At 36.1% G+C, this 17,821-nt stretch overlaps 1 protein-coding gene across 2 annotated transcripts in view; it reads left to right on the plus strand.

The window, feature by feature from the left end:
- The window catches only part of MTA3 (metastasis associated 1 family member 3), a 142,393-nt gene that overhangs the window by 62,362 nt on the left and 62,210 nt on the right, over window positions 1-17,821 (plus strand). For both annotated transcript variants that reach the window (XM_074818021.1, XM_074818022.1), the window contains exons 8-10: window positions 5,676-5,775; window positions 10,771-10,959; window positions 14,523-14,597. In XM_074818021.1, coding sequence (XP_074674122.1) covers window positions 5,676-5,775; window positions 10,771-10,959; window positions 14,523-14,597 — 364 coding nt within the window. The remainder of the gene's footprint in view (window positions 1-5,675; window positions 5,776-10,770; window positions 10,960-14,522; window positions 14,598-17,821) is intronic.

Consider the following 17,821-nt stretch of genomic DNA (forward strand, 5'->3'; position numbering starts at 1 on the left):
AACTAAACCAGAGTTTTGAAGACTTATTAAAAGAGCCTTAAAGCACTGCATCTCTACCTTAAAATTTTTTTCTTTGATTTCTTTAAAATTAAAATGGCATTGCATACCACAGGCTAACATAACATATTTGTCTTCATTTTAATGCCAGTTTATTTTTTGATAGAAAATCACAGAAGAATGGAAGATTATGTGTTAGTCATTTTGAATTAGACCTTGATCCTTCCTGTGTTGTTCCCACTTTTCCATTTTCTCTAAGACAGTGATTATATTAATTTTCTGTTAGTTACTATTGATTTAGTTATAAGTGCTCGTGGTATATGGAGGTGTATTTGTTTTTGAAGGGAACACAATACAACTTCAGCTAGCAATGTGTCTTTCATCATATTGAAGACAAGAATACACTTGTCAACTAAGAACAATAAGTAAAAACATTTAAAAGTGTGCTCAGATAGTAATACTCTGTTCTTGCAAGATAATTCAGTGTTGTCAGTGGCAGCAGACAAAACTCCCAAAGCTCGTCAATGAAAACAAATACATAGAAGTCACTAGTTCGAAAGCTTCAGTATTAGTGTGCTTCTGGATTCTCTTTAGGTGGTGAAAAGTGGGAGGAATTGGAGTTCATTAAAGAGGTAATGAAATTTAATGGCAGAATTGCAACATAAAATTATGCAATAAAGATGGTGTAAAATCTGGATGCCAATGCTGCACTCACAAAACTAGGTGTTTGCTAGCAAGGTGAGTTACAGCATCTAATGGTAGGCAGATGGTTTGGCAACAAAAAGGAAAAATATGTTCACATCAAGTTTACTATGAGTATCAAAAATACTACGTTTCTGCCTGTCTTTCATGCTTGGCCAATACATGTTTATTCCTTTGTGCATTTTGTGTTACTATATTTCTTCTTGACCAAATTAATTTCAAAACAGCTAATTCAGACTTGGAGCTGAATTTTTTTTTGCATTTTTTTTAATGAATTTTGATCTATTCCATTATAAAGAAAAGATTTCTGCAGCAGCGTTTTCATGGACCTGCTTTTTGGGGGCTGTAAACTTCTTCCTCTGTGACTAAAATTTCAGGATGGTGTACAGATGATCACTTAAATCATATGCTGTGAATTAAACTACTTGTATGTATTGGATTCTATTCTGTTGAGTAATAAAGATTTCACATATGTTCCACCTCTATTCATTTAGTAATGAAACTGAAGGTTAGTTGTGGTGCATAGGGGACATTATGTGTAATGCCACATCCTACCCTAACTTTGAGATTCTTTCAGAGAAAGAATAGTGACAGGTGACTTTCATGTTAATCATGTCATCTCCCTTTGCACACGAAGTATCTGAAGTGGTAATAATGAAGCATAGCGCTGTACAGACGGAAATGCAAGGAAAATGTGTCTTCTGGAACAGCATCATTTTACTATGGATATGTTCTTCGTGTCAGATTTTGCATTATCCAGTAGTAAAAATCTCAGGGTTCTTTTTCAAATTCAGTGTTGTGCTGATGTCGCATACCTCCACTGAAGAGTATTTTTTATCTTCTTTCCACAATTTTAACTATCACGTGGCTCTGTTACAGAGCAATCAGATATTAATTGACTGTTTGTAAAATAGTGTTATTGATAGCAGTCTAGGAGGTCATCTTCTAGGACTGTTTCCAACTCATAGTGAAGGGAATTATTACATCATTGATGTATTAATAAGGAAATCAAAAAGCTTTCCTAATATGTAGGAAACCATGAAAAATCCACTTAATTATTTTCCTCAAAAACATTAACTCTGAGGTGAAGCATAGGTCTCAATTTATTAGTTTGCAAATATGTGAGGAAAATTGTGAATTTGTGGATTCATGTATGCACAAAGGTAATTTGCTTTAAACAGATTTGACCAGAGTGTATCCACTACTCATCTCGTATCACTGAAACAGAGAAACAATGTATAAAAGTGAGCAATTTAAAGATAAACATCCTCAGATTAAAAAGAATCCCTGTCTCAGCTGGGTTTTTGAGAATACAAGGTAGAAGAAAAAAGAGTTACTGGCCTGGATCCAGAACTTTCTGGATCTGATTTGATGCTGGACTGCTGTTGCTACCGGGGAGACTAGTAACTATATTTATCCTGAGGTATAGTCACAGTGGTTCCAGATTGTCTTTGGTAAACAATGTCCCTTTTCAGAACTAGTTACTGATGAGCAATTGAATCTTTAGAACAGTCTTTTGCATTTGCTGCTTCACAATTTCATTGGCTACCATTAATACTATTCTTATGCAAAAATTTGAACAATTCGTTCCTTTAATGTCTTAAACTTAAGTTATAAGAAATGTGGAGCAATGTATTTTCTGTGTTCAATACATAATCTGAAGTTTTTCCTGAACGTAGGGCACACAGGCACAACAAAATGATGATGAGCTGCTTCATCCCTAGAGAGTTCACTGTCAGGATTTTTTGGACATAAATATTGTTGAGTTTTGCTGAATTTGTGGATTTATTCCATGGTCTTAGATTCTGGTACTGAATTATCATGATTTGTTTGTACGATTGTCAGCTATAATCTTTGTTATAAGTCCTTGAGAGAATGTTCTTGGTTCTGGTCTTTAAGATAATTAAACTAAGGAAAGCCTAATTAAGGTAACAGTGGATCATTTGGTCTAGCCGTTAAAGCTCTTATACCTGATTGCTGCTACAGTCTGTGCAAAGAGGGATCTCTCTGCAGCTATCACCAATTGTTTATCATTGTCCATCTCTGCCATGTGTGTCATTCACTGTCTGTATGCCTTTTGGCTTCAGCTTATTTTGGGCAGTGTAGGGAGTGTTGGTTTCTGTTTGAAGTCTCAATATTTTAATTACTCATTGAATAACTAATTTGTGACCAGCTTGCTGAGCACATATTTTTGGTTACATGGGTTTATTATTGTTATTATTGAAATAAATGTACTTTCAATTAAGCATTTACAGTTATTTTTGGATCCTACTAACCTAATGGAACATTTACATTAAAGAGAGTGTGTAAATGAGTAGTTGGGGTTTGACTGTTCAGCCTGTGCTGGCTTAATACTGAGTTTTGGTAACAGGTAGGTGAAGACAATAGTGTTTTTCCTTTTAACATTTTAAAAACCATTCTTTGATGGTGGTATTATTAGAAAAAAAAATCGTGCAAGGAAAAATGACAAAGGAAATGTTTGACCTTTGTATCAATATGTTCCTCATATCTGTATTTTAAATGGAAAAACATAAAACATAAGGTATTTTAATGATTTCTAAAATTAATATTGAATTTGGGTTTGGATTGTATGGCTAGATTATACAGAGCACTGTATGTCACTGTTAAGGTTTGAGACTAGTTACCATTTTGTAGCCAAATGCTTTAGAATTCCTACACTTACTTGGATTGTTTGAAAAAATAACTGTTTTTCAGAAGTCTCCAGGGAAAGGTGAACTGGAAGTTATGTTGATTTCAACATATAACCACAGACACCACCCCCCCTCCCCCCCCCCCCCCGTTGTGTCCCATGTCCCCCCGTGTCCCCCCCCGCCCCAAAATTGGCACCCTGCCTACATTTTATGGTGGTTCTTATTTGTTTTGCACTCACGTACCCCACGCTCCCACGCAGCGTTCCTCTGATGGTTGCGATCCTCTCCTACTCAGTACAGCACTGGAGGCGATGTCAACTAGTGCATCAATTCTTATCTCTTTATCACTTATTCAAAATAAACTTAGCTTTATATTGTGTCTTAATCTTGACTTTGCATAGTGGGCAACATAATTCACATATGCTTGGGCTCTGAAGTCAACCTAAAAAGTTTGATGTGCTAGAGAGTGACTCGTGAGGACATACTCTTTGTAATTTTCATGGCATACTCTGATTTTATTTTAGAAATATGGTCAAAAGAAAATAGTGTTAATTATGTAAAAGGAAGAGAAGAAGCTAGTAGGTAGCAGCAGAAGGGAAATACAGTCATGCCGCATGCTGCTTTACTGGTTTGAACAGTAGCGACAGAAGGATCACAGGAAAGACTGTTTAGCTACAACCCTTATCAATGCCAACATGTTTAAAGGGGTTGACTGACTATCAGGAAATGTGTTCACAATAGAGCCTTATTCTCAGGACTGATTTGTGGACAAATACTGTTTTATGTACTGCCAAACTTTTTAAAAAGAAAATAGTACGTGTGTGTGTATTCTTGTCACGTATTTGCCATCTCTGCAAAGAGGGAGCAAAGGTTGTGAAACAACGTTTGGCTATAATTTATTCTGCAGCCTTTAGAAATTTAAGCAGTTAATATCTGGAGTGTGAATCACTGCTGTTGAATCTTAACTGTGTCTTACAAGTTTTTGGCAGCAAGTACTGAAACATGCATTCAGTATTAAATGTTTTGAGATTCAAGATAAAATTGCAATAGGAGATGTTGTTACCAGCTTCTCCACGATTAATAATACACCTTAGTGAGTTAAACTGTGATGCACATTACATGATTTTATTGTTGAATATCGGGTTTATAGTACACAGTAATGTGACACTTTCAGTGCGTTGATCTCGGTCAATGATATTTCTCATTGGTATAAATCTGCATTTGTAACTTGTGTGGAGTGTAACCGCTGAATTAGGCTCCAGTCCTTAGTCCAGAGGCTTAGACTATATTAAAAATGTTAGGTGAGTATTGGATCTTTGAATTTAGAAGGACTTACGTCATAACTGCAACAAATAATTCTTTCCTAATATCACAGTGACACAATGCACCTCGAGGCATTATGCAGCTCGGAGGACTGCAGCAATTTCCATTCTATTAATTAGTAATCTTTTTCACAAGTCGCTGCATCTTTGCTCATTCTTGTCTAATATGCTGAGCCCAGTCAATTTCTCATACACATATTCACTGTGCATGATACAGATGTGCTTCCAAGAAAAGTTTGCAGTTTAGAACAGTCACTATCGCACTAATTCTTCATCTCCATTCCTTATATTTTGTTTCTCCAGTAAGTATAATAAATGCCATATACAATTTGTCAACAAAAGTGGAAAAAAAAGATAAAGGTTTGGAGAAGAACATGTCCATTTCAATAATGCTGGAATGCTTTTATTAAGTAGGCTGAGAGATCCATTTATTTCATTATTAATTAAAACCTGTGACAAAAATATTATTTTGGAGGTACCTTAGACTAAGCTAATATGTTTTCTTTGCCTTACTAATGGAAGTGGTAGACATACATTACTGAAGTGAATAAAATGTTACTAATTTCTTCATGGAAACATGGTGAACCTCCCTTTTTAAATTGTATTGTAATTTGTTAAACAGTGTTGTGGTTTTTTAATTCAAAAAATAATAGTCATGGTTGTAAACCCCAAACTGAGTAGAATATTTAACTTCATAATTAATAAAAAAATTGGTACATTAAGAAGTTGGTACATTAGAATTCGTGGAATATCTTTTGTTTCCCTGCTGTTGTTCTTATATGTAGGTTGTTACTTTTAGGGGAGAAGGCCAGAGTTTTTACTGCAGTGTTTAGTGATTTGTCTTTATCAAATTGTCCTTTGTTAGCAAAGATCTGAATATTAAGAGTAACAGTATGTGACTTTTATTTTTAAAAGCACACTTTTATTCATATGACATAGTCTGATAATAAAAAAGAGGTTCCATCTTTCTGTGCATTTACTGTCTACTGTTTCTCTGTTGTAGTGCGGTTGGCACGTTTGCTCGAGCGTTGGACTGCAGTAGTTCTGTCAGGCAACCTAGTTTACACATGAGTGCAGCTGCTGCTTCCCGAGACATCACACTGGTAGGTGGCTTCTTAAAAACCCTACAACTTTTTTTGTATCTGTGAATTCAGCAGTATCTATTACTACAGAGTCCCCATCCTCTGGATACCTGTTTTCCTTTAGATACCTGTGTGCAAGGTGCATGTGGGTATGGTAGATAATCCTGTGTGTTTTCTGTAAGCTTACTGGTGATGCCCTTGTAATCATACTGTAAATCACTTGAGTTTAGCTGAAATCTATTTAAATATCTTCACATGTTGTAATTTGCACAGCAGAGTGGATAATACACATTTTATAGAGATTCATTCGGTAGAATTCATCAGTAGTGTGATTTAAAGTATGTGGTAAGCTGATTGAAAATTGTTTAGATAATATGTTTTACTTACTAGATGTGTGTGTCAGTAAATTTACTAAAGGATAAGCAATCTGACTTTGTAAGCAACTTTTTGAAGAACATTTTGCTTAGGATATCCTTAGGATGTTTCTTTAGTTTGTTAAAGCATTCACCGTAATGTAAACACCTGCATCTTTTAGAGAAATTAAAAATACATCTATTAGAGACCAAAATTTTGTCTCTGTATATTGATATTAGCTGAGATTACAAGATGTGCTACAGTAATAAAAGCATGCCAGGAAAACTGTATGAGAACAAAAAATCTTACTGTTCCGTAGAATCAGGTTTGACTTAGATTTCCAGAGACATCAGCAGGAATTGTTTATTTTAAGTGTGTACAGAATCATGAAAATAGTTAAGGCTAAAGTAGATCTGCTATTCATCAGATACTTGAGTATTTGAGCTAGAGAACGCTCAATAAAACTAACAGATCAGATTAAAATAGTTAAGGTACTGCCTCATAAAGCAGCTAGAGAGCCCCTGGAATTTAGTTACACAAAATTTTGTGGGAACAGACACTATCAGGAGGTTAAAAAAAGGGGTTAGAAAAATTGTGGAGCATGGTTCCATAAATGGGTACTGAGGAGAATAGGGAGAGGTGTACCATCTGGCATTGCTAGTTCCCAAGGTTTGTAGATGCTGGTGAATGAAATGGGAATTGACCTCAGACTGTAGTTAGACTTTCCTGCATATTTTCTCTAAGTAACAACCCTTGGTGCTGCTGTCAGAGACAGAACGCTTGGCTAGATGGATGACTGGTCTGATTCAGTAGAGCAGTTCTTACATTCCAGATAAAATATGTTCATTAGTATGATGAGAAAAATACTTAATTTCTTAACATTTTGCAGTGTACTCAAAGGCCATTAGACAGGAAACTGTTTTAGTCTGGGCTACGATAGTGTAGTAAAGGCAAAGGCAAAATGTAATATTTTCAGTAATACTCAAAATGAGTTTTATGTTTCATGCTTGCTGATATGACCTTACCACCACAATTCTGTTCATATTTAAATACTTTATTTTTTCCCTCAAAGTAGTTCTTTAGTTTAACATTTTTAATTTTATAAGATTTCGTTGGATTGAGAATTTCTAATAAATACCACACATTGTGCAGTCCTCCTTACTGTATTCAGTGGTTAACGGGCTAGATTCATCCTTATAGCAATTTCATCTTGTTTGAAAGTACATGTGCAGTGCTGCTAATAAAGGGATACATTTAGTGTTTGAGTGCTGTATAAATGTTTCTCCATGGCAAATGATCCATTAAGTTCCATTTCACTTAATGAAAGGCATATCTTATAATGAGGCACCAGAGGAGCCACCCCAGGTTTAATTATTGTGTCTGTTCTCATTTTCCTACCCCCTCAGCTTTTTAAAACCCTTCTCTTTTGCTGTTTGGCAATGTACTTCCTTCTAAGTTAAGAAAAGACATATTTGTCATTATAGTAGTTACTCTTTCAGACATTCCATGTTAATTGGGAGCATATTTGGAGCAGCCGTTAAAGTTAGTACAGACGTTTGCAGAACTTGTGGTCTATCTCATTTACGCTTTGGAAGGCATGTAGGTGCATGCCACTAAGAAAATTATACTGTCTGTATTCTTAATGCAAGGCAGATAACCCTTGCACCTGAAGTGCTATTAATGGGATTTCTGTACACCACACCTATGGCTTTCCAGTATTCCTAATTAGTTGTTTCAGTTAGAGATGACTGTAAACAGAGTGATCCTAAAAAAAAATTCGATAAATACACAGGTTATAAACATGAATAAATTCAGAGTGGATGTACACAATAGGGAGGTCTTGCAGCTTAGCAGCAAGTGAGATGCTACTTCCTTATTTTGAAAACATGTGGAAGGTAATGAGACAAGGCAGGAAACTACCAGTGCTTTTAGAAAACCCTACTGAAAGACGTGAAACAATGTGTATTTACCTTCTTAGATGAAACTAGATGTTCTTTTCTTACAGTGACAAAGATTTGTGAGACAACCAACCCACTGAAACTTGAATTTCTGGCCTTCTTAGAGGCAGTGTTTTATAATGAAAACTGATCTCTCAGAAGAGAAAGAAACTGAAAGGACTTCCTGTTGCAGATTCCTAACCATTGCATAGTGCATACACTGACAATGAGAGCTGTTAAAGCAAAGCAAGTTGATGGAATCACTTGCTCTTTGTGGTGGGCTTGTTTGGAAGAGCCCGTGCTACTTTACTGTAAGGATGTAAATCTGGTTTTGGATGTCACTTCAAAACAAAAAGTATGAGCGGGTTTTCCTTCACATTTTGAATGATGTCTTCTTAAAGATTTTTATTAGACTTCCATATATGTAGCTTGTAAGACAACCATGCCTAAAATATAATTGAATTATAGAACCCATACTCTGTTTCTAGTTTGAGTGCTTTGTTGGAGGCAGCTCAGTCTAATTGATTTAACTGACTACTGAAATTGCAGCTGGTTTGTGAGCTGTGTGTTACAGCTTGTTTGCAGCATGCCCTGTCACTCCCTTTCTTCCCAGCTGCATGCAGCCCTTCCTTAGCTTTTGGTGGAGAGTTTCTTCCTTTACGTGCTTAAATTTGGACTTGAAATTCCCTCTATCTGTGGCTAATACCTTTTGTCTGCTGGGAAACCTTGTCTGTGCTGGACAGTATGCTTTGGGCAAGAGTTATTAGGGAAGGGTCATTCTTCCTCTGTCCTTCAAGCTCCTATTTGGGAGAGACAAGCCAGGTCTTCCCAGCCTCCTGCTCCCTAGGTGTCAGCTACCCACCAGTTGTTTCTTGCAGTCCTCTCATCCTTGGGTGAAACAGATGAAAAGGAGATACTCCAGGACTTTGTGTCTTGGGCTCAAGTAATGTCCTCAGGCTGCTTTTGCTAGCACAGTTTACTCACTGCAGTGTGGGAATTTGATTGCAGGTGAGGGCTGACAAACCTACAAAAGACAAAGTGTTGTTGTTATGGGAACTTATCAGTGGTCTTCTGTTACAGAACAGCTCAGTGGAGACAGTACTTATCCAGAGAGTTCATTATGAATCTTCAGTAATACCAAAAAAAAAGCTTTATGGAATCAAATGTTTATTATACATGGAAAAAATGAACATAAAGCAAGATCAAGATCCTGATTTATTCACTTCTCTTGTAATTTTTAAGAAAGTTGGTATCAGTGAGTAGATTGGATTTAGCAGCTGCTTGGAAAATGTCTGGTATGTACTGCTTTTCCACAAGGGCTGCAATTTAAACAAAGGTTTAAACCTTGGTAACACATACACTGTGATAAGAGTTCAGTCTTCAGGCCTGATTTACTCATTGCCCAAATGATAAGCAATGGTTTTATTTTAAGTTCCCTAATCTGAAGATTATGGATTTTAGACATTATGTTACATATTTCCAGATTAGAATACTTCATTTTAACAGTGGCTTTTTCTCAAGATTGGTGAATTTGGCTTGAACCATAAGTAAAATGATGTATTGTCGGGTAACAGTGACATTACTTGTTGTGGATGAAACAGTTCAAGAATCTTACGCTTGATAGCTTTCAAAGAGGTATATTGAAAGCTGGAGAAAGACTTTAGCCACTCATAGGAGATGGCAAAAGGTAAGGAGAATTCATTATTTGCCGTACATTTGTATGTAGAAGCTCAACTGGAATTGCTCTGTAAGTGCTATATTGACACATACTTCAAGAGTGTTTGTTCCTTGAAAGGTTTTGGGTGCCGCGTCTCAAAGTGAGTTTAAGGCTGTGTGAAACATTGCATGCTACAGTTACAGCTCATCACTGTGGTGGGACAAATAAGTAGGAGACTGATGTTGCACAGTCACACACCTTACTGAGCTTTATACCTCTAACAGCCCCTTTGGCACAACAATTTAAGATTGTGGTGATGGGATCTTTTGGGATGCTGTGTCAGAAAGGCTTCTTGTATGTTGCTCGTTTTACCTGCCGGTGGATCTGTGATGTAGTTGTGTACTTTTCATATTCCTCATCATTGGTTAGTGATGTGAGCATTCAGTGTTACCTGTAAAGTGAAGAGTGCTATAACTTCTTCATTTTTTGTTTTCCTCTTTTATAACAAAAAGTGAATTAACCAAAGAAACCTCATTTACCCATCTCTTACAAAAGAGCTTAGCAAGGGACAAAAATCTTGCTAGTTTTTCAGTTTGATGATAATGAAAACAGTAAATGCCTGCCTTCCTGAGCAGTGAGAATATTGAGCACATAAATGTCTGGGCAGCTGCTTAGCTACTATTTAGAACTTCTGTTAATTGAAAATGGCCCCTCAGTCAATATATACCACTGTCTCTGTTGGGTTACTTGGAACCAATTTCTACCAACCAAAGATTCTCGAGAAATGTTTTCTAGTAATTTTTTAAAAATTAGCAAGAACTAATAAACTAATGTCATTTTTAGTAAACGTTTAATTAAGGCATTTCCTTTCCCAAACTAAGCAATAAACAATTTATTTTCCTTATGCTCTGTAGCAGAATACCTATAATATGCTAAATTTAGAATCTATTTTGATTAGTTGAGGCTTCTTGCGTGGCTTACAGAAAATAATACATTGAATTTTCATTAACTGAAATGGACTGCTGTCTATTTAAACACGTTTTTTTATTCTTTCCTTCACCTTGCTAGTTTCATGCAATGGATACACTGCATAAACACAACTATGATTTGAGCAGTGCCATCAGTGTTCTGGTGCCAGTTGGAGGGCCTGTCTTGTGTAGAGATGAAATGGAAGAGTGGTCAGCATCAGAAGCTAGTTTATTTGAAGAGGCATTGGAAAAGTATGGCAAGGACTTCAATGACATTCGACAAGACTTTGTAAGTATGAAATTAGTACACTTTTCTGTTACTGTGGTTTCACATGGGTGAGCATAACTGTTTTCTGTAGGTTTGGAAGATTAGCTAGAGGAGAAATCTGTGCAGCTAATATGTGTAATTAACATACATATACTTTTTATCTGGCTGAAAGTCAATATGCTTTCTTGTTCGGTGCCGTACTTTGGGAAGATGTTGACAGAAGATAATCTGTTTAATGGTTTAATACCAGGTAGGATGTCTCATGCGGGTGTGTTTTCATAAGGATTTTTACAAGGATTTTACAAGCATCTGAAAAAGTTCCAGCAACTTTTCCACAATTTATAGTGAAATTCATTAGCAGCTACGTGGCTGACTCTCCTGAGTGGTTTTGGAAAGCTGGAGTTTCCTCCTTAGCAGACAGAAATTTATATTCAGATAGCGTTTGAGGTGCGCTCCAGGAAGTTATTTTGACATATTAGGTATTTTGGCACTTCTCAAAGGAAATGTTTTCCAATGTGTACTAACTATGCTGTTTTTGGTACTGAAGTATCAGACTACAGAGAGCAAAGCTTCAATTTGCTGAATTCTCATGCAGAGTAATGAACTTGTTCGAGTGTCCATGTGGAATCTAATGGTAAAATTAAATCCTATGGTGCCTGAGATTAAACTTGAACCTAAGCAGTCATGCAGTGATGACACAGTACAGGCGAGACTGTCATGTTGCATGGCAGAAGGTGGTTGGTAGCACTCTTCTGAAGCAAAAGGGTTATGTAATACCTGCTTTGGGTAATTACATGCCAGAGAAGTTGCTTTTCTGAATCGGCCTGGATTTGTAAGGCATGGCAGCTGCAATTGCAGCCCTTACGTGATAGTTCTCTAAAGGGCAGGTTCATTTACTTTTCCAGCAATTAGTAAGAATTGGCACTATTTGACATTCAATGTGCAGCTCAAGCATTAAGCTATAAACATTAAATACTAGTCAGCGAGACAATTATTATAAATTAAACAGTGTAAAGGAGTTTACCTTTTTTTTAATAGACAGGAGAAGCTCATTTGTTACCAACTTACGAGTCTAGCCTTTGAATAATCATTTTCATCAGCTGTTGACTCATCAACTGTTATAGGAGCTCATTTGTTGAGGTTCTGATGTCTTTTAAGAACCTATGTGAATCCTAATCAACCTAAACTTTTTAAGCTAATTGGATTTACTTGATGTACTTGAATTATTTCACATCCCAGGGTAGTAGAATGAAAGAAGACTGAATATTTTATGTTCTCTACATATAGCTATTTTCCTAATCGTAAGAGACAGCTGTTACGCTTGTTAATTCTTACTTTTTCATTATCAACAGTTTTCACAAATTTGTAACTCTTACATCTCAAACGTGCCAGGAAAGGCCATGAGAATCAGACTTGTACCATTTATAGAAAACAGGAGCAACTGTTTTCCAACTTCAGAAAATTGTGGTAACATGCCTTAAAGTTAACATGTTCATTTTAAGATACTTTATAATCCTAAATTTTTTCTGCTGGTCTGATTTGAGTAGTCCTTTTTTACCCTGAAGAAATTAAATAAACTGAAAATTCCCTCTCCCTGTTTTTGTACTGCTGACACCTCTCTGCTAATTTTCTCATACAAAAATGTCATGCGGATGATCATTTTTACTTCTTTCAATTAGTGTTTAATAGAATTTGGTAGAGTACATTATTCTATGGCTGTTCACAGCTTCTCTGGCAGTTCAGAGCAACCTCTGGAAAATTCCCATGCCTCTTCAGTGTTTTGTCATTTAAGTGGGTAGGTAAACAGAATACAGGAAATTCATACTTAGTCTGTCCAACAGGTTTTCTGAGTTGTGAATCAAAGTGTAAAAGGATTATGGTTATCCAGTCCAAGCACCTTAATTACCTTTCTTTAACTGTAGATACCTACTGAGTGAATGAACATACTGGTGTCACAATCATAGTTAAAACAGATTAAAGTACCTTCTAGAAACATGGCAAATGTAATCTGTAGCATGAATATGTTAATAAGTGTTCAGGAAGGAAAATAAATATGGAAATGCTAAAATGTACTCGTTGGCAGATAGCAGGTAGTTGAGGTGACAGTGTTTCATCTGGATAACAGGAAGAATATGGACCTAGAGACTGAGAAGCAGCTGATCTGTCACCTCACACTGAACATGTGTTCCTATCACTGGCCTTTTCTTGGGCAGATTTCTCTTAAGGCATCTTTTACCTGAGAAAGTAAAAGGATTTTAGTAAACTAAATTATGGTGCTATTTACTGGAATATCGGCTTATGTATTTGTTACACTTGTACTTTTTAATTAAATGCAAATGGACAGGGATTTAGACACTGTGGTCCCCTGTCTGAGAAAGAATTCACAGCTGAATCTGGACCTGAATCCCAGCTTCTGAAAGGCAGAGGTGGGAGCCAGACTCAGTTCCTCTCAGTGTCTGCAAGAAAGCAGCATGAAAAACTCGCTGTGGGCTCCTGCATGCAGGGAGAGGCAGCTTGATACAGTGTTCCTCTGTTGTTTTAGGAACTTGATAAAGGGTCATGAAGCTGTTCTTTTGTCTTAAGACGTGCAGAAAGCCTCCAAGTGGAGTGAGTAAGGTTGGAAAGATAAGTTTCTGCACCTGTATTTTCTGGGACTTCTTAAAAATCATCCTAATTCCTGTAAAGCAGAGAATATTAGTGTTGATGCATACATCTAGAAAATACAATGCACAAAATAGTAGAATATTTACAGGTTATGAAGAGAAATTGCATGAATTTTGTAAAAGTAGTACTAATTTAAATTATAGAAAAAATTTATGGAGTTAAATAGATTATTCAGTAGTAATTAAAAGTGGCTGCTGTATGCTTAACTTTCTTCCCTAAATTTAGGCTGATGCATTTTTATTTTGCCAATGAACATGTGCACTCAAAATAATAATAATCTTCATCAGTTGCCCTGAGTTTGCAGAGAATTTTGTGAAATATCCATTGTCAGTATCACTCTTGTTGTTCACAGTGGCATTTGTCCCTAGCATCCTTTTGTTTCTTGTTTCATGGTCCAACAGTATGTGGAGGTTTATGCAAAACTAGTGGTGTTATATGAGCGGCTGAATTACGGGACTTGAAAAACCTGTGAACTAAGTACAGTGACCATTGTATTTTTTAAGAGTGAAATTATCATGAGACTCGAACACAGTCTTGTCAAGATGATTTATTCTAGTCCTGATGTTGTTCTCCATGTGATACACTTTATAATAGATCTATTACCTTCTGTGTTTCCTGATAGGAATCTGGATTCTGTTTTGATGATTTTTTTTTTAACCATATGGCTTAAACAGAATAAATTACATTTAGATTTGGATGTATAATATTGTTGTAATTCTGCATCCTTGTTAACTCTAAGGAAAGGTTGTCTATTGTTAATAGTAATAAATATTCATTTGCATATGGGTTTTAATATAGGCATTTAGTACATTCACATGTTAGCATTTGTGTATCAACTATACTTGATTTTAACGTGTTTACTAAGATGGGGACATGGCAATTTCTTGGACGCACTTTAATTTGTAACAAATGTTTTTCAGCTCCCTTGGAAGTCGCTGACTAGCATCATTGAGTATTATTACATGTGGAAAACCACTGACAGATATGTGCAGCAGGTAATTTAATGACTACTTCAGCATGAACCAGTCTGCCAAAAAAACTAAACTTGTTAAAACATAAAAATCTGTTTCTGTTCTTAGAAAGAGATATGGTGGGAGCCCTATGGTAATGTTTTAGATTTTTTGCTGTTCACAGGGTGCATTGTCAAGTCGTCTGATGCCTACTGTACATCACATAGATGTGAAGAGCTTTTCAAGCCATTTGTATTGTATGCTGGTTTGTAGCAACGTGATTCCTGGTTCTTACTGCAGTATGGGTTAAGAAGGAAATGGGCTGCAGAGCAAATGCTTTAGGCTGTGAATCTGTGCATGGGAATGAAGGAAAAGGAAAAATACAGTGTGTTAAAGTGGCTGCTAAGGTTGTGAACCTTTTATTGGTACTCCACCTTAAAACATTGCTTTGGCATTACCAGGATTTAAAAACAAAGTTGCGAACATTCTTCACGCACTGGATGTGTTCATCCTTCTCATTGAATGTTCAGTTGTTTGGGCAGAAACATTGTAAGATTATATTGGGTACTGACACTGGGATATTTTAAGCAGGTTTAGGCAAAATTTTAGTGTTGGTGCTTTTAATGTATTGCAGTCTTTATATAGTTACTCCTTGGTTTAGATACATAAAATATTTTAAAATACTCAATTTTAATTTATGATTTAACATTTAAATTTGTAGCCTCTTTATTTGCTGCATAATTAGCAGCAATGTTATGTACATACAGCACGTTGAAAAGAAATTTTCTGCTGTAATGGTTACAGCTGTATTGTTAGATGGATCTTTGGAATTGTTCCAGATTTTGTTACATTGTGCCAGGAGGATGAGTGCTTCAGGTTGTTCTGGTTTATTTGAAAGTGTTTCTACATCATCTTATTAGGGTATAGAAAGTAATGGTAAAGTCTTTTACCACATAGTAGTCTTGGACTATCACTAGGACTTTTTAGTTCTATAGATAATACAAATAGACAATAATATGCTGTGTATAAAGGCACGTTTTTCTGGGTTTGTGGCCATTCATTTCACTTCTAACACTTTTTTTTTCCACTGTTAATCTTTATCCTAGAAAGGTATTGCCAGCAGAGATTTGCTGTGCTGTTTGTCAGCTCCTAAGGGTTGGGCAACAGATGATCTTGAAGAATCAGATAAAAAGATTTTATTGATACTGAAAGCCATGGAGTAAGGATAAATTGAAGTACAAATTGACTTTTGTCAACACCCTTAGGCTGCTTGGAGACAGATCTTGTTTTCTGTGAAATTTTTCTGAAATACTTGCTCTGGAGTGGTTGGTAGAAGGCTGAGACTCCCTTTCTAAAGTTCTCTAGGGCATCATTGTGATTCTGTTGCTACAGTGATCAAGGTGTGTGATGGTGCGTTGAGTTTGTGTATCCTTCCACAGGATTAGGTTTTTAGCCTCGCATACAAGAAATACACGTAGGCTTTATGGCTATCTACAACTTGAATGCTCTTACAAATGCCTGTGTTTTACTTGTAACTAAGTAAACTTAGAAAATCCTAACTCAGAACATGGTAGTACATCACAGGATTTACTGCTTTAGACATGTTCTTTCAAGGTCATGTATGATCATCAGTAACAAAACCAGTGTAGACCAAACACTTTGTTTCTATCCTGGTTAACATTTCTGTAATCCTTCCTAATGAGAGATCAGAACTTCATCCTGCCCTTGCTAGTTTGTTTTGAAATGGTAAGAATAATACAGTTCAGTAAAAAATGTATCAGTAGGTTTGTTTTCCCAACCAGAACAAGCTGTCATAGTTGAAGTTATTTCAGGGAGAAAATGCGTTCAGTAAGGAAGTGGCAATTTCCGAGTCATTCTTCCCTGAACATCATGCTTGAGGGGTAGGGCAGCTTGGGGGGATGGGAAGACAAAAAGGTCCTCCCATTGTGTATACTTGAATCTTATGCATAAAATACAGTCTCTGAATTGTAGAGCAGTGTGATTTAATATGAAAATTTGCTCTTTAATTATCTTTATTCTTTGTGTGAATTGGCTGCATTGTGTCAGGCATAAGAAAGGTTTCCTTGTCATAATTGCTACTAAATATTATTCTTGCTTGGTAGCTAAAGCTGGTGATTTAATGGCAATGGAGATACTGCTGCCACCTTGCCTTCAGAGCTTGTTCCCTTCAAGTCAAGGTGAAGGGAAATAGATACGTTAAAGTTCTCGGTCTGTGCTGAACCTGTCTAGCAAAACTAATTCAGACCTTGGGTAATCATTCTTGGTGATATGTCACTTTTCATGACCACTACATTATATAGAGTTTGAGGAAGACCAGGTGGCTCACTCCACTGAATGAAATGTGTTCTCATTATTTGTGGTGTTCTCCTTAAAAATCTGATTCAATGCAAAAAGACTTACTGGGACTTTGCAACAGAAAAAGGGAGAACATATGTAAGGATAACTAAATTGCTGTACAACAACAAAATATCAAAATATTACATTTCGCTCTCATTTATTTATTTCCACAGTAGGGAAGTGGTAATTTCTTGGGATATTTGTTAGTTGATACTCATAACAAAAGTTCTTAAAAAGAAGTAACATTCAGTTTAAAGGTAGTTGATTAAAAGTAGCAGAGCCCAGGTGAAGAGCTGGGCTAGTTGTAGTTCAACCTCCCCTACGATGTAGTCTGTGAAACTTGTTTGAAATAGTTACTGTTTAAGATCAGATGTAAATAATTTTTTTTTAGGAAAAGCATCAGCTCTTGTCACATTGCTCCAGTGATTTCTTACACTTACTGTTACATACTGGTGCTTTGTTTTTTGTCTAAATGTTTTCAATTTCAACGTCCAACCTCTACAGTTTACCAGTTTTCGTCCTCTAAATTTCAACAGGCAGAACTTTCATCTCAGAATTTGCAACTATTTCTCAATAGTTTTGTATCTGCATCCTTTTTTCTCTCTCGATACTTAAAAGTTGATGGGTCAGTGTGAATCCAAGCCGTGACATTTTCTGTTGCTTTTAGAGAGCAATGCTGACCGTAGTTTTGGTGCATAAAAATAAAGTTTATACTGAAACAGTATTGTGTGATTATTTTGTAGAAAGCAGTATATTATTAATTTTAGTAAATAAAGGAGGAAAGCAATTGCTAAAATTGCATTCCTTACAACCCTCATGCCAGTAATAAAAGTATGCTAAAATTTAATTAATGTGTATAGTCACTTCTCACTGACACTGACATCAGGGCTTAATACAGCTTCCTAAAAATG

Source organism: Strix aluco, chromosome 3 (assembly GCF_031877795.1).
Source record: "Strix aluco isolate bStrAlu1 chromosome 3, bStrAlu1.hap1, whole genome shotgun sequence".
Classification (NCBI taxonomy): Eukaryota; Metazoa; Chordata; class Aves; order Strigiformes; family Strigidae; genus Strix; species Strix aluco.